We start from the raw sequence: 23,531 nt of genomic DNA, 5'->3' as shown, positions 1-23,531 counted from the left end.
ATACTACTCTCTCACAGTTTCATTATCTGTCGTCATTCGTCAACTAAGAGATAAGAACCCTTTCCCTACTCATTACAAATTAATGATACTATGATCTCATGACATCAAATCCAAATAACACGTTTTCCTCATGTGATTACTAGCTACTGATAAGAAATATGGAATAGCTGGGAGACAGACTGGAGTACAAATTTTTTAAAAACGTAAAATTGATAAAACACTAAATTCCGCTATAGTAAATCTAGAATTCCACCAAAAAATCCGCTGTCCACTAAATGATATTTTTCTCCGCCAACAGTCTTCTAATTCCGCCAAATTTAGCGGAAAATCCGCTAAGTTGGCAACACTGTATATATGTAGTTGATCAGGCCTATAGGAATTTGGGTTTCATATTTTGAAATTTTTGAAATTTTCAGCATATAATGTTATTAGTCTTATGAAACTCATCAGTAAGACTGAAAATAGAATATGGTTCTGTTATCTGCAGTCCTTCAGATACTAGGAGTATAGAGTACAAAATCAAAATCGGTTCTTAAAGTATATGAACTGGAAACAGCCACATATGTACCAGAAATTTCAGTCCTACTCCACAATGTTATCACACTTTGGTGTTAAAATTTCAGAACAAAGACGTAAAAAGTGAATGATGTTATTTTTGTATAAAATATTGAATAATGAAATTAATGATGAAGAGTTACACCATTTTACATTCCTCAAAAGTCTGGCAGGTTCAATAATTTATTTTACATTAAATGCCATGCACAAGCCCATAAAAATTCTACTCTTAATAGAATTCTAAGACTTTATAATAAGCTGAATACATAAAATGTGGATACTTTTTCTATGAATCAAATTAACTTTGCATTAGCATGTGATACTTTCCTATTGACCATCAGTGTTGAATTACATTATGAAATGAAGTGAATAACACATTAAAAATGTTCATATTTCAGTTTCAATATTGAAGCTGTCCTATTGAAAATAGTAAAATACATATGATTTAAAATGGCAAATCTTGAAAAGGTTAAAAACACCACATAGTCGCAAAAAAAGAAAAGAACTAGAACATTCATTCCTGAACATCGAAGATTATTTCCATGTTGTCTACATGCCTGATTTCATTTTATTTACTTATTTATTTATTTACTTATTTATTTATTTTATTTTATTTTATTTTATTTTATTTTATTTTATTTTATTTTATTTTATTTTATTTTATTTTATTTTATTTTAATTAATTAATTTTTCTATGAATCAAATTAACTTCTTTATTTATTTATTTATTTATTTATTTATTTATTTATTTATTTATTTATTTACATTCTACTGTTAAATTGCTCCTCTTCTATTTTAATCCACAGTTTTTGAAATTATCTATACAGTGATAGTAGGTTTTGTATTGAAAAATGAAGTATACTTTGCCCTGGTGGTAACCCTATAATTAGGGAAGTTATAAAATAATAAAAATAATACCGGAAATAATTAAACCTTCTATTTCTCTTCTCGGAATATTCTTTTGCATATCATGACATGTTTATTTCATACTCTCTCTTCTAAGACTATTCTTTATAATTTAACTTCATTACTAAATATTACTTTTTATTATGCACCACTTGTTTGGAATCCTCAAATCTAAATTGTGTAGTTCATTGTATTCTTCAGTTTGCATTTTTATTTCTTTTCATTTCATTAATGCTTAGTAATGAAATTCTTGTTTGTATATTATGAACATTGTAACTGGGTGAAAGCCTGTTATGTTCACTACTACTACTAGTACTGCTACTACTACTACTACTACTACTACTACTACTACTACTACTACTACTACTACTACTACTACTACTACTACTATCAGCTTATATCAGTACAATTTGTATTTTGCTTTACACTTGTTGACAGATGCTAACTGGGGATACCACAGTGTCATCAGGTGATGCCTTTGTCAAGGGTTCCAGTATAAGGAGTGAAATGAATGACGTGTGCCAGCATGTGGGCTATTGCCCTCAATTTGATGCTCTTGATCCACTCCTCACTACCCGCGAACACTTAGTATTTTATTCTCGGCTTCGTGGGATTCCAAGCTACTTGCAGCAAGAGGTATGGAGAGCACATAAGTATTTTTAGTTAACTTTGGTCTTCCCTCTTATAGTTGTGGTTTCATTTATGGTCTTGTGGGTAGTCAGAAGAGATTATTAGTCATTCATAAAAAAAGTAAACATTAGATCTAGGAAAAAAAAGATAAATCCACATCATCATTGTATATTTCCAGCTTCCCGGGTACTGTTAATGAGCCTCTCCCACTTCATCGTGTCCATATCCAACTTGTCATGGAGAACATCATCCACTGTCCATCCTCTGTCAACTAGATCAACCTTGATCATGTCCATCCATTGAGTTTTTGGTCTTCCTGCAGGTCTTTTTCCCTCCACCTCTCTTTCCAAATTTATTCTGGCTGTTCTTGTAGTCCGTACCATCGTAGTCTGGATGTGCCGATTCTGTCTAATAGGGATGTCTTTATTCCGACTTCTTTCCTCACCTCCTCATTTCTTAACTTGTCCATCTGGGTCTTCTGGATGGTGGATCTAAGAAATTTCATCTCTGATGCTTGCAGTCTTGATGAATCTCTTTTTGTGAGGGTGCACACTTCAATACCATAGGTCAATATTGGTATGAAATAGCAGTTAAACATAATCATTTTGGCCAGTTTTAGAATCATGTCATCCCATAAAAGTGCTCTTACTTGTTGGTAGAATTCTGATCCCTTTTGCACTCTGTTTGTAATTTCCTTTCTGACCAGATTATCACTGAATAATACACTTCCAAGGTAAGGAAAACTATCCACACACTCTAACTGGTGGTCTCCTAGTTTTACACTTGCTGGACGCCCTTCTCTGTTGACTGATTGATTGTATGCTTGTTATTTAAGGCAGTAAGGCAAGAATCATATGGTAATATGTATTCATATTGATGTTAACTTTGATTCACAGTTTAAAGCTCTCAAATGCCATGGAAAAAAACTATTTCCAAAATGTATCCAACAAGGTGCATTTACATTATTCAAATAATGCACTTGGATAACTCACCGGCAAACATAACCTCATGCAGTGAAAGAAAACGTGATTCAAAGACGATGAGAAATCTATACTGGCTCCCCTGTGCAAGTGCTTTATTCATTGGATTACTGTACTGTATGCATTTTAGACATTCTCTTTGATTTTAGATTCCTTGTGCTTGCACGGAAAGTACCCGATGCCCTTGAAACATCACGGCTTATCGAATTTTCCTATGACAAGGGGAGAAAGTCTCTCGCTTCCATCCACATTACAACAGTACAGTGATTATATTTGTACAATTTCCCGCTATGGCACTTCTAAGACCCATTAATACATGCAATCACCTTGATTCTCAGTTTAAACTTTTCAAATGCCATGGAAAAGGTGCATACATTATGCTACTTGCAACCAATCTCCAGGATCTACAGGAACTACTTAATGCTGTCACTGAAGCCAGCAGCGCAATGGGCTTGAAGCTTAATGTAAAGAAGACCAAGTGGATGGTTATAAGTAGGAATGAAGATGGCATTCGAGGTAATCTCACAACAGCGAAGGAACAGATCGCGAGAGTGGCAACATTTAAATACCTGGGATGTCACATCAATGATGACTGGGACCTTACTCACGAGATCCGATGCAGAATTGCGCAGGCCAGAACTTCTTTTCAGAGACTTAGGAAACTTTTGACAAGCCGTGACCTTTCCATTTCACTACGGACACGACTACTCCGGTGCTACGTTTTCAGCATTCTGTTGTACGGCGTTGAGGCATGGACACTAACTGAGACCATGTGCAAGAGATTGCAAGCATTTGAAATGTGGACGTACCGAAGGATGCTTAAGATACCTTGGACAGCTAAAATGACCAATATAGACGTTTTGCACCGTATGAACAAAGAACCAGAAATTCTCACTACCATCAAGAGAAGGAAACTAGAATACTTTGGTCATATGATGCGGAACTCTAAATACCACCTTCTGCAAGTAATACTCCAAGGGAAAATTAATGGAAAACGTGGTCCGGGGAGAAGTAGGACATCATGGCTCGGCAACTTGAGCCAGTGGTTTGGGGTGACAAAGCTTACTCTGTTCAGAACAGCTATGAACAAACAACAGATCATGCTACTGATCGCCAACGTTCTGCGAGGACATGGCACATGAAGAAGAAGAAGAAGATTATTCAAATAATGCTGTTTTATACAGCAATGGCAAAATATAACCTCACGCAACGAAAGGAAGAAAAACAAGATTCAAAGACGAGGAAAACTTATGCTGGCTCCTCTGTTCAAATGCTTTATCTTTTGGATTACTTACTGTACTGTTTGTTGCATTTTTAGATGCCTTGTACTGGCATGGAAAGTGCCCAATGCCCTTAAAACATCGTGGCTTTTCAAACTTTCCTATGACGGGGGAAGGAAGTTTCTCGCTTCCGTGTGCACTGCATAGCAACACAGTACATTTCCCCGCTGGCAATTCTCTCCTTTAAAAGTCCGTAATAACATTGTTTTGTGCATACGAATTGATTATAGGCTATAAGCCACGCTTTTTTGCCAACTGTCGGCATCGCCAGTGTTTACGGAGTCTACCTCTCCGCACTTTGCCTGCTACGTAATATTGTGGCGTTCCTTAAAACGCCAAATACAAAATAATTACGATTCCGCTCGAACATAGCAGATATGAAGCACACTGTAGACACGCCGAAGTAGGTGAAAGTGGGCAAAGTTACCCCTGCATGTTCCAGAAGGTGCGTTCTTTCATGACATGGAGAAATTTTGAATTTAAACTACTTTGTAAAATACTAGGCTATTTTTTTTCAAAATGTAAAGGAAGTTTTGAATTAAAAGTCTGAATTTCGGTGACGGGACCAACATTGTTCTTCGAATTACGAATTATCCATATTTCGAATTAAACGATTTAAATAACATGCAAAACCGTACCTCATGTTTCCGGGAATGAGAGCTGCTTCGAATTAGGAGAGATTTTGAATTAACCGATTTTGAATTATCAAGGTTTTGCTGTACATACTGAACTGAACCAGATTGTGTTTTGTTTGCTGTTGGTCTTGTCATTTAATTATTTTTCTTCCATAATTCTGGACATCAGAGGCAAGCTATCATAAGTAACATTTCACTAACTTTACAGGAGAACAGAAAGAAGCTGTTGAGATGCGTATGTTTTTACCTTTAAGGCAAGTCTAATCGACAGTTCTGACCATCGTAAGGCCAATACGATATGGAGTGCGGTGGACGGCGTACGGTTGAACTGTTATATGATCACTTATGATTGTTTATTGCTGGGTTCTTCATTCCTGCGAAACATACAATAGTGTACCCTTAAGAAGGCATGACCAAAACAAGTCGCATATGATTAACTACATCAAAATCGTTGTTTTTGCATATATGATAGTTTACCTCTGATGTCAAGATTTATGCATCGGTTAGCCATGCTTGCTATTCCTTTTCCTTTCCTGTCTACCCTTATTAATGTAACCTCCTAATTTTTGAGAGTTGTGTATGTATATCTTTCTCAGGTGAAATGTAGTCGCCTGATACCAACACTATCAGATTTTTCAAGAGCTAGAGTACAGTAACTTTCATTCTCTCCTCTGTTTTTGATGATCTTCCGTTTACTATTCTTGTATTTTTTTTTTAAATTTTTATTATTTAACAAAAGTTAGTTAATGGTCAGTGGTGTAATTGATGTTAAATTGGAAGTCAGTCAGTCACTCTTTCCTTTTTACACTTTCAGGTTGTTGACTCAAGCTTACAGAAGCTTGGTCTGGGTCCATATGAAAACAGATGTGCTGGAACATTGTCTGGTGGTAATAAGCGGAAATTATCTACTGCTATTGCTTTGGTGGGAAATCCTCCGTTAATATTCTTGGTAAGAGAACCTAATATAGAAGTTGATCATTTTACAGTCATTTCAGTGATTTTTGTAGAGTAATCTTTCTTTCAAGATATCCTTTTGTCTTGTTGTCTTGTCTGTATGCTTAGCAAAGTACATCTCTGAAAAGTTCCATGGCCAGAAATACAATTGGATCTTCACTCTGAACCAAGGTAAGTATGGATGCATTCATCATTCAGAATTATTTCCTGAGCCTTGCTCCCCAATTTTCAGATGCAGATTTCATATTCATGGATGGATTGATTGAAAGTTGGAGAGAATAGCGAGTGTTCATTATTTATGATATTGTTTGCATAAAAATCTTGTTGTTTAAAGTCTATATCAACTATTTATGTGTGGATTTATTCTTACATCCCACAATGCCCATGGAGCAGCAGATTCATGACCTTCTTGTTGTGTTATGCAATACTGGCATGAGAATCACCTTCATGTGACTTCAAATCTGCCTGGAAATGTGGAGAATATAGTTTCCAAACTACCCAGAGTGTTAGCATCAGATTGTATCAAGGTCCAGGGAAGCACCTGATCGTAACATCAGATAACAGTTCCTGTGTATCTCTCTTCTCAACATCTTGGCAGTATCTGGGTCAGCAATAATCTGGAGAGCCACTATTCTCTCCCCCATTGAAAGAGATTGGAAAAGAAATTGTGGAACAATGCATTGTTTTTCATCTTGTGTGTGCTATCTACCATGCTCTTATCCTGAAAATTACGACTTTCACTCTGTTTACATGACTTTTCTAATGCCACTGTTCATTAACTTTCCTACCTGAACATCCAGGCTAAATGATCACCAACACCATAAATGGTGGTTTCACTCTACATGTAGAACTAATTTTGTTTTGATCTGAATTTGTTGGGGGAAAACAAACTACTTCTGTGTTACAGGACGAACCAACTTCAGGAATGGATCCAAAAGCCCGTCGATTCCTGTGGTCGTGTATCCTAGATATAGTTCAACAGGGTCATTCTGTTGTACTTACTTCTCATAGTATGGAAGAGTGTGAAGCATTGTGCACAAAACTTACTATAATGGTTAATGGGAAGTTCAGATGTTTTGGCAGTTCACAGCACCTCAAGAACAAGTGAGTATATTTGTTAACTTTTTTTAAATATCACTTTTTCTTCAGTCTATATTTATTCTCAATGGTCATAATCATCATCCTCCTCCTTTCCTCTTATCCATCTCCTGCCAGGTCAGGGCATTTATGGCACTTGTCCACTTTTCTCTCTCCTTCCACCATTCCTTTTCCACCATCTTGTCCCAGTCCAAGTTTCTTCTTCTTGCGCTCCTCTTTAACGAATTGATCCACCTTGTTCTAGGTTTCCCTCTCACTCTCTTTCCCTTGAACTTCATCTCCATCATGTGTTTTGGTTTTCATTTCTCCTCCATCCTCTTTTCATGTCCAAACCATCTTAGTTTACGCCTATCATTTCTCTAATTTAGATTTTCCATTCTGACCTTTCTCACATCTTTGTTTACCCATCTGTTTTTCCTTCTCTTTCCTATCATAATTCTTAAGTATTTCATTTTTCTGGCTTGAGGTTTACTCTCTTCCCTACTTGTCATTGCCCAGGTCTCTGCCACATAGGTCAATATGGGTGCATAATACATTTTGTACATTATCTCTTTACAGTTCCTTGGCACTTCTTTATTCCAGACAAGGTTTCTTACACTCTTGTAGAATGCATTGCCCTGTTGCACTCTCTTGCTAATCTCCATGTCCAGCTTTGTATTCTGCATTAATTCGTTCCCTAGGTGTTTGAAACTGTCAACAGTTTCAAGGCTTTGACCACTAATTTTCAGTGCCTTTCCATGGTCTTTCTTCTCTTGATATTATTGTGGTCTTGCTTTTCTCTGTGCTGATTTTCATACCACACTTTTAAAATTCGTTGTTCAAGTTGTTCTTGTACTTCTTTGCTATTCGTTCCTCTGACCACAATATCGTCTCCCTACTCCCATAAACTTCCTTTGTTTCCTTTACACCGAGCTCTATAGCTGCAGTCGCTTAAGTGCGGCCAGTATCCAGAATTCGGGAGATAGTGGGTTCGAACCCCACTGTCGGCAGCCCTGAAGATGGTTTTCCGTGGTTTCCCATTTGCACACCAGGCAAATGCTGGGGCTGTACCTTAATTAAGGCCACGGCCGCTTCCTTTCCACTCCTAGCCCTTTCCTGTCCCATCGTCGCCATAAGACCTATCTGTGTCGGTGCGATGTAAAGCCAGTAGCAAAAAAAAAAAATTCCTTTACAGTTTTGTTCATAACCATTAGAAACATAAAAGTCAGCAGCACACTCTCCTGTCTTAGTCCAGTTATAAACCATTCTCTCTTTCCAAACAGAGTCTGCGCGCTGCTGACACAGTTTTTATATATTGCACCATTTCTACAGTTTGTGTACCCAGTCTGTTTTCGACCGTAGTTTCCCACACCTTCTCCCTGGGAAAACTATCATATGCCTTTGTTAGATCTGTGAATGTCATGACCAGATCCTTTCCCTATTCCTCTTTCCCATTAATTGCCTTATGATGAAGTTTGGGTCCATTGTGAATATTCCACTTCTAAAGCCATACTGTTCCTCTTGCAACTCTACTTCTACCTTTCTTCTCATTCTCCTAATCTAATATTCTTTCGAGTATTTTGGCTACTTGTGAAAAGAGTGTGAATCCTCTGTAGTTATCACACACTTTTTGTCTCCCTTCTTGAATACTGGTATTATTATTCCCTTTCCCCAGTCTTCTAGCACTTGTTTCTGCTTCCATGCGTACAGTGTACTTTAACAATCTGTGCACCCACTGTTGTCCAACAGGTCCAGCAGCCTTTATCATTTTTACACTAATTTCATCCATCCCTGGTGCCTTTCCCATCTTCATTTTATGGACTGCTAATTCCACCTCTAATATGGTTGTATCATCTGTTTCTCTACTGGTGAGTGATCACACTGTATTACTACCACCTCCTCTGCACAATTTCTCACATTCAGCAGTTTATCAAAATACTCCTTCCATCTTCTCATTATTTCTTCTGGATGTGTTACCAACTCTCCATCTTCCTCCTTCATCAGCTTTGTATAAACTCTTTCCTATTACTCCGTGTAATTCCATGCAACATTGTTTTACTACCATCTGTTTCCATCTTTTAAGTAAATTCTTCCAAACTTTTCTTTTTCTTCTTTTTCTCTTACCAGTTGCTTAAATTTCCTTTTATTACCAAGATACTTCCTTTTGCTTTCTTTTTTTTTATCTTTATTCCATTCTTGCCATGCTTTCTTCTTTTCTTTCACAACTTCTCTCACCTTCTCATTCCACCATGGTGTCTCCTTTTCTTTTACTGTCGTCAATGTTTTACCACAGGCACACTCTGCCCCATACAACTGCCCTTCGGTAATTGGACCATTCATCTTCCACATTTCCTACTTCATTAACTGGAATTTGTTGTTTCAGTCTCTCCAGAAATTCTTCCTGTACATTATTATCTTTTAATTTCCTCATTATCTCTTATCTCCTTTATTATCTCTTATCTCCTTTAATTTTTCCTCCCCTCTTTCATTTTTGGTATCACAAATCTATGATCTCCATCAAAAACTTCTCCTGGTAAAGCTGTTACAGCCATCAATTGTCTGTGATTTTTTCTTTCCTCCAGAAAGTGATCATTTATTGACTTTGTTCTTTTGTCACCCTAGCCATGTCTGGTAATTTTCCTGCTATTATTCTTCTGAAACCATGCATTGCCTACAATCATTCCATTCCTCTCACAAAACTCTGGTAGTTTCTTTCCTTCTGCATTCCTTTTCCCATATCCATATGATCTGATTAATTTTTCCTATTGTTTTTTCTTTCATTTCCCACCTGTGCATTTAAATCTCCCATTATAATCACTTCCACATCAGTTATCTCCTTTTCTAATTTCTCCAGGAATTCCTCAGTATCCTCCTCTTTGTTCCTCTTTGGTGCATACACTTGTACAAAATCCTTCACTTTGTCCCTCATTCTCAGTCTAATTTTCATTATCCTGTCACTGATATACTCTACCATATCCACATACCCCTCCAGCTATTTTGAAATTATCCGTCCCACTCCATTTTTTGCCGCTTGACTACCACTCCATTATAGTGTACAGTGATCTCCCCAGAAATTTTCATCATCCGGGTGGTAGAAATGAGTAGCCGGGCAGGGAATTTTATGTAAAAAATTAATACGATAAAATTTCAATTTATCTCAGGGCATTAACAATAATATCAGACAGATAAAAACATTACATGCAAAATTGAACTATTTTAGTGTTGTTATCATAAGAGTATTTTGAACTTGTAGTGTTCTGCTGCTCGATCATAATCGTGTAACTCCGGGGCTTATCACTCAGTTATTGTGAAGTGGCATACGGGTTTGTAACGTCATGCAAAATCGAGTGTTCGCATGCGATTCCACGCTAATCCAGACACCGCTCGTGCACGACACTACCTGATAGTCAAGCTAAACATTTAAACTCCGATGTAATTGATGCAATTTAGCTGGCAATAATGAAGGTTATTAAATAAACAGTTTTATATTATTTATGTTTTAATTTGGAACACCCAATGACTCAAATATTGTGTAACTAACATATGTCTAAGTTATGTTAGCTGGGCGGTCTGTAAAAACGGCAGGGCGGTGCATCCATTTAAAAGGTCCTAGGGAGAACACTGCTGTATTTCCTTTCCTCTTCCATTTAACTTCACTCAATCCCATAATTTGTGTACCCTCTTTCTCCATAAAACCTGTTACTTCTTCTCCCTTTGCTGTCATTGATCATAAGGTTGAGTATGCCTGCTTTCATGATGTTGGCTATTGTTCACCCTTTTTTCACAGTTCCCCCACTGCCCAAGGAACTATGCATCTCAGTGGTGTAGTTGTATTATGGGACATGCTTCTGAAACCTTGAAGTATTCTATCACATTATTTTACTTTTCTTAACAACTATCTTATGGAAGACATTTCACTTCTCTGAACTTGAAGGTGTATGAATTTATGTACAGTAGAAGTCCTTTATAATGAGAATTCATAACAGCGAAAAATGTACCCGCTATAGCGGATTGTTGTTATATCCGATTTTTCATAGAAGTCGGGGGGGAAACTCACACACATTAAAATCGGTATAAAAAGATAATCATTTTGTTCAAAACTTGCGTTTTTGCAGATTTCCATATCCTCATACTCCTCCAGCCGGTTTGAAATTATCAGGCTCGCTCATCAAGATACTTCCTTTTGCTTTCTTCTTTTCTTTCACTGCTTCTCTCACCTTCTCATTCTACCATGGTGTCTCATTAGTAGGGGCCGTATTTTTTGGTAATACCGATATGCACGAGTTTTTTTTATATCTTCTTTCTTGTCTATATATGACTTCCCAGGTACTAAAAATACTGTATTTTAGCAAAATGAACTCGCGAAATATCGCGAAATTTGATTTATTGCGCGAATTGCGCAAATAATCGCGAAATATACACCACTTGGTGCGAAAAATGCAAAATGGCACCGGAAGAGCTCTCCAATAAACGTTTAAATGCTTCTGAGAACTTGACTATCGTAGTTTCCTTCTCATTTGCTTGATACTGCTGTATATTCTCCACACAAATGCACATAAAGCGGTACGCACTGTGTATCGAAAGTATGTGTATTCAGTTCCGTGATCTCTAAGGCAGTCGATAAAAATCAATATCTGTTACGGTATCGATTACAGCAAATAGCGTTGTGGTCGTAACAAGATACAAGACCGGTCGTAGATACAGCAGTGCGCAATGAGAGTTCTTACTTACGAACCTCTATCGGCAAATGTCCAACATTTAAGTATAAAAATGCCGAAAACTGAAGTCACACCAGGTTTTTCGAGGGCCGAAGAATACTACAGTGAGGGGTTCTATATATTTGATGCTGCAAGAAAGATTCTAATGTATCAATAGTGTACCGGTAATATTCGTAAAGTTGAAACGTGCGATATACACTGCAGAGAATCGGAATGAAGCAAATGAACATAATTCAAAGCGGCAAATAACAATCGGCGATAATTTACAGATCGTAAAGGTGTTGAAAAATTATAGAGAGCAATTTGTAATAGACACAAAAAAAGCATTCACGCAAGCCAACATAGCAAAAAAGGATAATCCTGGCATAAGGAAGAGAATGGATATAAAAGGAAAGATAAATAATACTGCCTTTACTGTAAAATATGACGGTATTGGTAGGCCTATTGTATAGAAATCGCCTGTTTGAGTAGTAATAATGTTATTGTTTTTATGTCCCACTAACTACTTCTACATTTTCCTGAGACGTTGAGATACCGGAATGTTGTCCCGTAGGAATTCTTTTACGTGCCAGTAAACTAGTGACACGAGGCTGACGTATTTGAACTCCTTCAAATACCACTGGACTGAGCCAGGATCGAACCTGCCAAATTGGGGTCAGAAAGCCAGCGCTTTAACCATCCGAGCTACTCATCCCCGACCGGGGAAAAAGAGTATATCCATGAACACCTTCCAGAGCTATATGACTTTGCAAAATGCAATGAAAGCACATCTGGTTGAGGAAGTGAAAGAAGACAGTGTTAGCAAAGTTTTAGGAGGTTTTATAAAAGACCACAGTGAATTTGCATCCAAGTGTTCGCAAGCATTATGGTTTCCGACGTCTAATGTGGTCAGCGAGAGGAGCTTCTCTGCTTACACAAAGACACTTTCTGACTGTTGCACAACTCTGCATCCTGATAATGTTGATACCATGCTTAGTTTGTACTTTGGAGACAAGTAATTCAACGTCTGAAAATGTAGGCTATGTATAAATGTATATCACAGGGCAGATCATCTAACTTCATTTCGAAGTATCAGTGATTTATATATTTATTTCTATAACAATTTGCATATTTGGTTTTTCTAAGATTTAATAACAATGATACATTACAAGTGTTTACTTTAAAACCCCTTATCACAAAGTTAGTTGCGTTTACCCCATACGCTACTACAAGGAAGATTTGGCAGGAAACATCGATCAGTATAACAATTTATTTCACGAAATACCTACCGAAATAGTGTCAGTTTTAACACCGAAATCAACAGTTTTATTTCACCAAAAAACAAGGCCCCTATGTCATTAGTTATTTTTCTAATCCCAAGACAACTTGAACGTTTATGTTCAATTTCATTCTGAAAAATTGTAATAGTATCACTCCAGTGGCTTCTGTGGCAAACTTTTGCAATTTCTTATTCAAACAGTGCCATCTGACCTAACTTAACCTTATATGCATCATGAAAACATATTTCAAGCACCAGTAGAGTCATGATAAACATTTTGCTATAAATTTACATGGGAATGGCTTTCTGAAATTTAACCCGACAGGAGAAAATACAGTGCAACCTAGTTAGTGATTTCTTCATTAAGACGATTTCTCGCTTAGCACTTCGTAAATTTGAAGTCCCGATTCACAAGAGCTCGCTAGTGCACGTAGCACGAAAACTATACTGAAGATGATGGATCACATTCAATATAATCGCTGGAGTATAATATCGATAACAGAAAAAATAACGCTTGCTTAATCGCTTGTAATAACGGATGCATCAGTGATAGGGTTCTTGCTGTAACTGGAAGATAATGCGTAATAATTTTCAAGGGACATAAAAAAGCTCTCACTTCAACGGAGTTCTTTCTATATGCTGTACTTGCTATAGCAGACTTCTACTGTACTTGATTCAGTATGACATGATTTGAGAGCCTCACCTATTCAATAGAAGGATGAGCTGACTGAGGCATAACATATTCTGTAAGTATTTAGTTAGAATTTTAGATTGTAGATCTCCACATTGTCTCAGCTAATAATAATCATTATTATTTTCTTCTAGGTTTGGGCGAGGATACATTGTCATGATAAAAAGTCTGGCAGAGAAACGTTTTCTTGCTATCGATTTCATAAAACAACATATTCCCAATGCTCATCTGAGAGAGCATCATTTGAACCAGGCTAAATTTGAACTGCCCCAAGAGACGGTTGTTCTGGGAGAAGTGTTTTCTTGTTTGGAACAAGCTCGCCAGGATTCTATCATTCAAGACTACTCTGTTTCCCAAACAACCCTTGAAGAGGTAAGACCTTTCAGTCCTGTATAAACATGATTTTCTATTTAGCATCTCATCAGTTATTGTCTTCAGATATGACTAAATGCTAAAATTTGATCCCACTACAGTTTCTATAATCTTCTAGTAAATCTACCATGTAAGACTATTGAATGTAAGCTCATTGAAGTGAACTGAGATATAATTATTGATCATCAGTTGTGGTGTGGCTTTAACCGACTCCGTTGCTCCTTTGACCTTTCATTTAGAACTTCTTTTCTAATGTACACTTCCTGGTATAAGAAGAGATTGGCTGAATATTAATAAGTCACAGTACAAGCACAACCAAAAGTAGAGTTGAGGATCATTGAGATTTTGTGACTAGTTAATACATGGAGGTTTGTCAATAAAAGGGTGCTCTTCCATGCTTGTAGAATGAGTTTAAATTATATAATTTGCTACAACCTGCCTTAAATGCTGCTTGTCAATTTCCTAACATAAGAGAACTAGTTCATCGACAGGCTATGTATGGGAAAAAATATATTAAGTTAGACAAGATGGTGATGTGTCTTCCTATAGTCACCTCATAGTTTGTGAGCCATGGGCAATGGCTGAGATGCTTAGTAAATGGTCCTGAGAGTTGGAATACCAGTTGCTCTGGAATAGGGCATCTCGCACATATTCTGAGTCTTGGCCCTCGTTGTGCTCAGGCGGCTAGGACTAAACTATCCACTAGTGGTCTCTAACCCGTTAGAGGAGGGATTCTTACTGGGACTGTGTGTGGAGTAGGGTAGCATCCTGCTTCACAGAATGTTTACCAAGCACACTCGGAACAATTTAACAATTTATTGTTCAAGTTATCCTCCTGTTCATTACATCAACTGTTCTATACTTAAAATGTACTTCTATACATGTTTCAATCCTCTCGGGTCATATTCAGTAGAAACCAGTTGTAGTAATGATTAAAAGCAGCTTTCTCAATAAGTTACTAAAATCATTTGAATTTTAAATACTTAAATATTTTTCAGAAGTAAAATCCTAGAATTAAGTTAGTTCCTTTCATTATGTGTTTTAGAACTAAAGAAAGATTGCAAAATACCATGAAGTAATTAATGATTGGGAGGGTCAACAGAAAGAGCTGCTAATACTTAACATATTTCAACACACCAATTTAGAATTTCATACAGATACAGATTCTTTTAGCAAGTTTTTCATTATGTTTTTTGTATTGTAATTATATTCTAAGATTAAAATTAGATGTTTGTATTCTATAGGGTGATAAATTTAATGTTTTAAAAACATTTAACCAAAAACAGCTCAGCAGTTATTATAAATGTTCATATTTATTTTAATGTGCCAAGCATAAATTAAGAATTGTGATTTTGTGATGTAACAAGTCCAAGAGAATGTTTGGTGATTATTATGTCGCTGAAGAAGAGAACATTTTAAGTTTTCAAATCATGGATGGCCATTAGCAACATAATAAAGACGTAATAGTATTGACGTGGAACCACATATTTATAGGTGTTTAAATAAATATGTGATTAATTTTGAGTCGGTACGGACCTAAGTGGCCTTTGCTGGTGGGACCTAGTGTTTACAGTGCACTAAGTCTCCTGGAATAGGCTAGAGCAGTTTTGTTACTTTCATTGATCTGTCTCTGTCTTATCCTTGGCTTTGACAATACGAAAGTGACTGAGGTATGAGCGATGCTAGTGATGCCATTCCTTATGCAGCCAGTCCCTGTTATGATTGGTGTGAAAATGTTGCTCATAGGGTCAATAGGGTCGGTTGTTGCATGCATTTCAGTGGGCTTGGGAGACTGATATGTAATAGCAACTTCTGGCTCGGTGAGGAAAACAACGGGAAACTACCTCACTCCTCATTTCCCTAGTACGCCTCTTCAGTGATGCCTAGGCCATCTATGACAGCTGATGGTGGAGCTGTTGAGGATCCAACCAGCCTTCGAGCTGAGGACCGAACATACGGACCTAATTGACCATTGTGGTTAAAATATTAATTCAGTTGACTCAAGTTGATGAATAAATCAGCTGCGCTTGAGGATCCTTTACCCAAGGTAATAAACTTCACCTAAATGGAATACTCTTAACACTGATATCTGCACATGTATCCTGTACCTTGTTCACTACTGAATGACATGGTCATTTGCCTGACTCAGCCTAGTCCAGCTCAAATAGTCTGTGTAACTGCACAGAATTGTAAAATAATGTTGCACAACTCATCTGACATTCTTCATCTAAATTTTGTATCACAGCTCATCTAACAACTGATAACTTTAAGATACCGTATTTACTCGTGTATTAGACCCCCCCCAGCGTTTTGGGACAAAGAAAATGAAGAAATACATCTTGCATACAAGACACCCCAATGTAATTCGTCAGAGAAGAACAATGATTCCGCTTCGAAGCGGGTACAAGCCTTATTGCAGCTCCGATTACATTGCACAAATTTGTGAATAGTTTCGTCCGTACGACCCGCGCAATGAAAACGCGTCAAAGTCATGCGGTACGTCTGAATTTCATAGTTAAGAAATGTCGCCTCCGTAGCATAGACCTACTGCAGCTCTGATGACGTCGTACAAATAAGTGAATAGTTTTGTGTCCTACCTGCGCAATTAAAGCACGCATCAGTCATGGTATGTCTGATTTCTTGTAGTTAAGTATGTCCGCCAGCATAATGGTTAGCACAATTAGCTGCCATTCTCGGGGGGCCTGAGTTCGATTCCTGGTATCATACTGCCAGAGATTTAAGAATGCTGTAAAAATGGTACGTGCAGCTTCCCTCCATTGGAGCTGCACAACCTCGGGATGAGGAAACGAGTTTACTTCAGTTAAGAAATATTCACAGTTGTTGCTATTAATATAGCCGGCAAGATCATTAAAGTGTTTGTTTAATATTTCGTAACTCGGGACAATATAGCCTACGTAATTTTAGGAGAGAAGTAGGTTTAAAACGCGATAAAAACAATCAAATCATAAAGATTGTTTTACTCGCCAACGTACCTAACAAATGATAATAATATTGATTTTACGTCCCACTAACTACTTAATGCGTTAATAAAAAATATGGAGACAACGAACGTGCGAAATTAAACATTATGATAAAGCGCATTACCGCCACACTTGAAGATATCCATAAATGCAACAAGCTTTCCTGTTATTTATTTTTATTCCTTCCGTCGTAGAACTTCGACACTATCCGGGCACTTAGCATACCTAACCTAAACAATGCGGTCTCTCTTGTCTCAGCTGTTTAGGTAAATCTTGATGTGATAAATGTGGAGAACAAGCATGAAATATATTTAAAAATAAAGGTCTGGCTTTCAGTAGCCACATTTATCCAAAGAATCCGTCCAGTCACTACGTATTAAGCTTATATTCGGAAGTACAACTCGTAACATACGCTAGTTATTAGCTGGTGGGTTGGCATGCTTTTTAGAGCACGGCTTTATTCAAAAGGGGTGGCTTCTGCTACACAACACATACACCAACTCGGAATAACAGAAACCGTTTATGAATAGATTCTCACTGTTTGGACTCTATAGTTGGGAACGAAACTATTTTTTAAGTTTCATAAAGACAGGACCTTGAATACTCTCGATTGCCATGAAGATGACATCATTTGGAATGACGACACACCAGTAGCAGGGAAGTTGGCGGCACAAGACAACGATAATTAAAATTAAAGCAGTAATCAGGTTTGCTGTGTGGTAGGCCTACTGCTTAACTGACAGACACAAATGACTGCCATTACGTTCTTTTGTATTAATATTGCATAATACGGTACCCTTATCCCTTTTCTCTAGGGGGTCGAGTATGAAGCGAGACAAATCTTCGTAACGAGTTTTTATGAGCGGATGCCATTCCTGGCGTCAACCTCATCAGAGTTAATGAGATGAAATGAATGACGTGATATAAGAGTAACTAAAACTGACTATCAGTATATTTACTTTATATGTAGGCCTAAAAGTCATGTGTTCACCATTAATTATTCTTTTTAAATTTAGAAATACTGCCTTCCAACAAAAATAGCCAGTAAAACTCAGAATACATTCATAAATATGTTAAAGAATAGTGTCAAATGTGTACATGTACAATTTATAGCTCTTTATAGCCTAGAAGTCTTGTGTTCAGTGCACAAAATTTGAGGTTATCACATATTGGACCCCCCTTTACATTTTTGGCTGCAAATGTGGGGGGGAAAAGGTGGTCTAGTATGCATGTAAATACGGTAATTAAAGAGGATGATTCCTATTGTGAAACATGTCTTAACATCCTAAAATTAGACATGAAGTCATGGAGAGAAAAAGGACAAAGAAGGAATGGATAACAGAAATAATAATCAAAATGGAGGAATGCAGGAAATGGAAAACAGTAAATACAGAAGAAGGAAAGCTTAACAACAGGAAGTTAAATAATGGTTTAAGAAGAGAAACAGAAAAAGCAAAGAAAAAATGGTTGTCAGAAAAATGTGATGAGATAGAGCAACTGGAGAAAGAACGGAAATATGACTTGATCTACAAAGAAGCAACAAGTACAGTATTCAAAGAAAAGAGATGGAACAACAGCAGTAAGGAAATAGACTACAGATGGCTCAATGATATGTGAACCCCAAGAAATAATGAAAAGATGGGAAGAATACATAGAATGGTTATATGATTGGGACAGCTGACCAAATGAAGAAAAACTTGAATTAGAGGAGGAAGATATGGTTAAAGGGTATGATAAAGGGGCAAACCATACTGAGAAGAGAGATCGAAGTATCACTGAATGACATGAAAAATAGAAAGGCAATGGGAATAGATGAGATTCCTGTTGAACTGTTAAAAGCATTAAATAACGAAGGAAGAAAGGAGTAGATTGGATTATGTAATCAGATATACATGACAGGAAAATGGCCAAAGGATTTTATTGAAATCATCTTAATCCCTACGGAAAAGAAAAAGAATAGCAAACAATGTGAAGATAGTAGAACATTGAGTCTAATATCACATGCAGCCAAAGTCTTACTGCAGACACTTAACAGAAAGATATATGGAAAGCTGAATAACTTCATAGGCGAAGAACAATTTGGTTTCAGGTGAGGAGTTGGAACAGGAGATGCCATTGGGTTACTGAGGGTGATAGGAGAGAGGTACATAGAGAAAAACAGGAAGGTTTATGCTGTATTTATTGATTTTGAGAAGACTGTGTCAGATGGGACAAATTGATGACAATCCTAAAGAAACATGATTTGATTGATTTGATTGGAGGGATAGAAGGCTAATAAATAATTTGTATTTAAGCCAGAGAGCAAGAGTGAGAATAGGAGATGAGATGAGTGAAGAAATTGAATTAGGAAGAGGTATAAGACAGGGCTGTTCTTTTTCACTGACACTGTTCAACATCTGTCTTGAAGAAATAATCAATGAAAGTTTTAATGAAGAAAATGGAGTTTGTGTTCGAGGTAAGAGAGTAGTGTGTACAATATTTGCAGGTGATATGGTTGTGATGGTAGAAAGTGAATGTGAAATGTTAGATGAATTCAGCATGAAACTAGAAGAATATGGAATGAAAATAGCACCAAAAGTATGATAATTGGAGGAAGAGGTAGAAGTTGTATAGAGCAAGTTAGTAACTTTAAGTATTTGGGAAGTATGATGAGAGATGATATGTAGTGCATGACAGAAATTAAGAAAAGAATTGCATGGCAAAAGAAGGCTTTAAGAGAAAATCAAAATTACTTTGTGGGCAACTAAACAAAGATTTGAGGAAAAGACTTGCTAAGTGTTATATTTGGAGCATTGCACTGTATGGCACAGAGACTTGGACATAATACCAATATAAATGGTCCGTTATTGGACGTTATAAATTTTCCAGCTAACTCATTCCTGGTTGCCAGTGTTTCGCCCCAGTGTGCTAGGTTGGGTTCATCAGTTGGTACCTAGCACACCTACCAAGACGCTGGCCAGTGCATTGTTTTAAGAGGAAGTACAAGACAACCATCTTCTATTAACATGAGTCAGAGGGGGAAAAAATGGAAGTGGTCTGACACTTCATAAAATGAAGGTATTGGCCAAAGACAAGGGCCACGAAGAGCGTGAAAATGAAAGACTCCCGATGCCTCGTAAGCTAATACTGTTGGGGTTGGAAGTGAACAAGAGTTAACCGAGGAAGATCAGATAGGATTGATGAAAGTGAGGATGTGGGCACAAGGAAGTGGAAGCAATGCTAAGACTCAGCTAAGGACCCCATGGTCGCCAGCTCACACTCCCAAGTTAAGAGCAACTGGCAGGGGTTATCATGGGTGTTATTTTACAGCTTCCACCCACAGGGGGTGGAGAGAGAGAGACTCGACTTGACGACAGACAAACAAAAAATTTATCACTTTGCATAAAGCAGATGGTCACAACACATAAGGTAACTTGTATGACCAGAGATGTATTGAGGGGCTTCTCAAACTTATTAATAATTATACTTTCAAATATAGATTGTGATGTTTTTTAAAATCACAATAACATGAAATTGCATTCTGGATAACAGCTGCAGTTATATCCTTTATTGTTTACGCTGTTCTAAGTTTTTGAATAGTTTGAAATAGTTACATTAATGAGTAGCCAGTGATCTAGGAATGTTACAAAGTATTTAGAAGGCTCTCATCAGTCTGAAACATAAGGGAAGTAAATGCATCTGTTTAAAGCCATGTGTTCCAGATTGTGATTTTATGTTATGGAAGTTGAGAAATATTGCGAGTGATCTGGATTTCATATACTTTGCATATTGATGTATGTTTTATATAACGTAAAAATCTATTCCATTGCCTTCGTTTTAGGTCTTTCTTCGTTTTGCAAATGAGCAAACTGAGCTTGGTGCTGTTGTAGTTTGACAAAGAACTTATCTGAGGTGAGTATAATTATCAGTTCATTGCATTTCAATTTGTGTAGCTGTCAGCTTGCATTTGGGAGATGGTGGGTTCGAATCCCACTGTCGGCAGCCCTGAAGATGATTTTCTGCGGTTTCCCGTTTTCATACCAGACAAATGCTGGGCCTATACCTTAATTAAAGCCATGGTTGCTTCCTTCCAAATCCTAGCCCTTTACAATCCCATTGTTGCCATAAGAACTGTCTGTGTTGGTGTGGCATAAAAACAAATAGCATTCAATTTATGGTCCCTTGAAAAAAAAAAAATAATAATAATAATAATAATAATAATAATAATAATAATTCATTTCCCCTTTTCCACCTGATACTGGATTGGGGCAAATAAGGTTCCTTTCTGCTTTGTTCTGTCTCTCCACTATGACTTAAAAATATACATACACATATTTTACGCCCACATTGGAGCACTTAAATCAACCATATACATCTAAGTCTTCTGAGAATTAACTGGGAATTTAGCTTTCATCATCTTCCTTCTCTTCTAAAACCTCTTCATTCTCTCTGACCTGGCTATCCTTCATCAGATATGACATATTGTTTTTTGTTACACAGTTTAAGTCTTATAGTTTGTTCTTCAGTCTCCTTTCCTCTTCTCTGTTTGCAATTCGTTGCATTGTGATATTCAAAGCAGTAGTAGCAGTATTCTAAGGGAAAAAGAGTGGGGAGATCATTGATTATCCTGTAGGACTTAAACCATGAAACAGTCGTTGAATATGGATTGATGGAGCCAGATGTGTATGGAGATAGGAAGGTCAATGTTGTCATTTTGCAGATGTGTCAGTGCAATATATGCATTGGCTGCAGTGTTGGTAGTTAAGCCAATGAGAAAGCTGGGCAGTGTGTGCATTGAAGCATGTAGATAATGTTATATGAATGAATATAGTTGTAGCAACTGTTTATGAAGTGAGGTTTGTTGATGGTGCTGAGTGATGCTGAGTATGTGTTGACAGCAGGTCTTGTGGTGGTTGTGTTGACAGGAAAAAAAAAAAAGAGCTGAGGGTGTGGGATTTAAGTTGTTTTATAATGATTGAGAATGGTTTTGGGTGTCTAAATGTGACTGCAAGACTTTTTGGAAGATCTCTGGTAGTATCAGGTGAGGATAAGGAAAGGTTTGATGCTTGTTTTAAAATGCGATTGATTTTATGGAGACCAGGATGATATGTGATTATGAAAGGTACTGCGTTAGCTGCTTGAGGGCCAAGGATCGGAATTAATGGTTTGGAAAACCTGGCAGTCAACCAATGTTTGGTTTAACACCTAGCAACAAAGGTCATTGTTAGGTTGTCATTGTAGGAGGCTAGCTAGGGCTTTAGGGATTGAGAAAAAGATCATCTTATCGTTAGATAGATGGATAGATTTGAATACTGAGAATGGGGAAAGTTTCCAACTACGCCATTAAATTTAACTGTCTAGTTTCTTACATTATTTTGGGACACCTAACTGATACTAATAATATTGTATTAGAATTATTTCTTCTGTCATCATCTTTTATATTGAGGGCTCAGCTCTTTTATTATGAACAGTATGTATTTATTTCTATCTTTTCAGAATTCTACTTCAGCCATAAGGACAAGCATCCATCAGTCGCATGCTGCTTGACAGTGAGAATGTATGTTGAAAGTGTTGGCTTATTGTTTTATGTAGAATTTGAGGAAGTAAGAACAAAAAATGTTCATCTCACTTGCATAAAGGTATATATATATATATATATATATATACATAATATGTATTAAAGAAATGGAGACGGATACATTCTGAAGAAAATTCTGATGATGAGCATTTTTCATATCAGTTTTATCAACTTTGAAAAGAGTGCTCAAGAAATTACTTGCTGATGACATGGATCTTATTTTGTATATGTAAGACTGATTTTAGCTTCTTTATTTTTCTTGCAGTGAAGCATGAGACAAATTTTAAAATTATTCTTTGTTATAACGAATATTCTAGATTCCTGGTAGAGTAAATATAATCATCTTCAAAATTCATGAGAAAATTATTTCAGAAGGGATTTAGTAACTTTATTGTTACTTATAAGTATAAGTAATAATTGTCATTCCATCATGAACATATTTAAAATTATCATGGTTAAGAGTGACTTAATGAAGGAAATGACTTTCGTCATTCCAGTGTACTTTGTATTTTCTATTTTAGTCCAGATGAAGGAAATCTGGTTCATTTACAATTCCCTATTTAGTTCCTGCAATTATCATTTCCATAGTGATATTGAAATAGAACTTCTTGTTTATGAATGTGTACCCTTGCCTGTTTCATACATTGGGCAGGTTGGCTGCCAAGTGGTGTATGTCCACTTTTACCAATTTTTTCAGGAGAGCAATTTAAAGTTTGCAACTCACTGTAAATTCAGAATTATATGTTTTGAGTAAGTTATAGCATGGCAATAACTCTAAAATCTAAGCTTTCAATCAAAGTGTATAAATCTATTTTGTAACGTTTTTAACTACCTCAAAAATTGAAACTTTCAAAATAATGATCTTCCAAAAAATGAACATATTCCCCTAATTAAAACAAAAATAAATTGGGAAGGGGAATAAGATTTTAAAAAATAG

At 36.7% G+C, this 23,531-nt stretch overlaps 1 protein-coding gene across 1 annotated transcript in view; it reads left to right on the top strand.

Moving 5' to 3' along the window:
* LOC136874341 (phospholipid-transporting ATPase ABCA1-like) overlaps positions 1–22,565 on the top strand; it is a 372,334-nt gene extending 349,769 nt beyond the window's left edge. The window contains 6 exon segments of the mRNA XM_068227760.1: positions 1,900–2,097; positions 5,801–5,935; positions 6,848–7,044; positions 13,819–14,056; positions 20,858–20,928; positions 22,513–22,565. Coding sequence (XP_068083861.1) covers positions 1,900–2,097; positions 5,801–5,935; positions 6,848–7,044; positions 13,819–14,056; positions 20,858–20,911 — 822 coding nt within the window. The 3' untranslated portion in view covers positions 20,912–20,928; positions 22,513–22,565.
* The last annotated feature ends 966 nt before the right edge of the window (positions 22,566–23,531 follow it).

The sequence above is a fragment of the Anabrus simplex genome, chromosome 5, assembly GCF_040414725.1.
Source record: "Anabrus simplex isolate iqAnaSimp1 chromosome 5, ASM4041472v1, whole genome shotgun sequence".
Classification (NCBI taxonomy): domain Eukaryota; kingdom Metazoa; phylum Arthropoda; class Insecta; order Orthoptera; family Tettigoniidae; genus Anabrus; species Anabrus simplex.
Note: the sequence above shows the minus strand (reverse complement) of the source record. Positions and strands in the feature narration are given on the sequence as shown.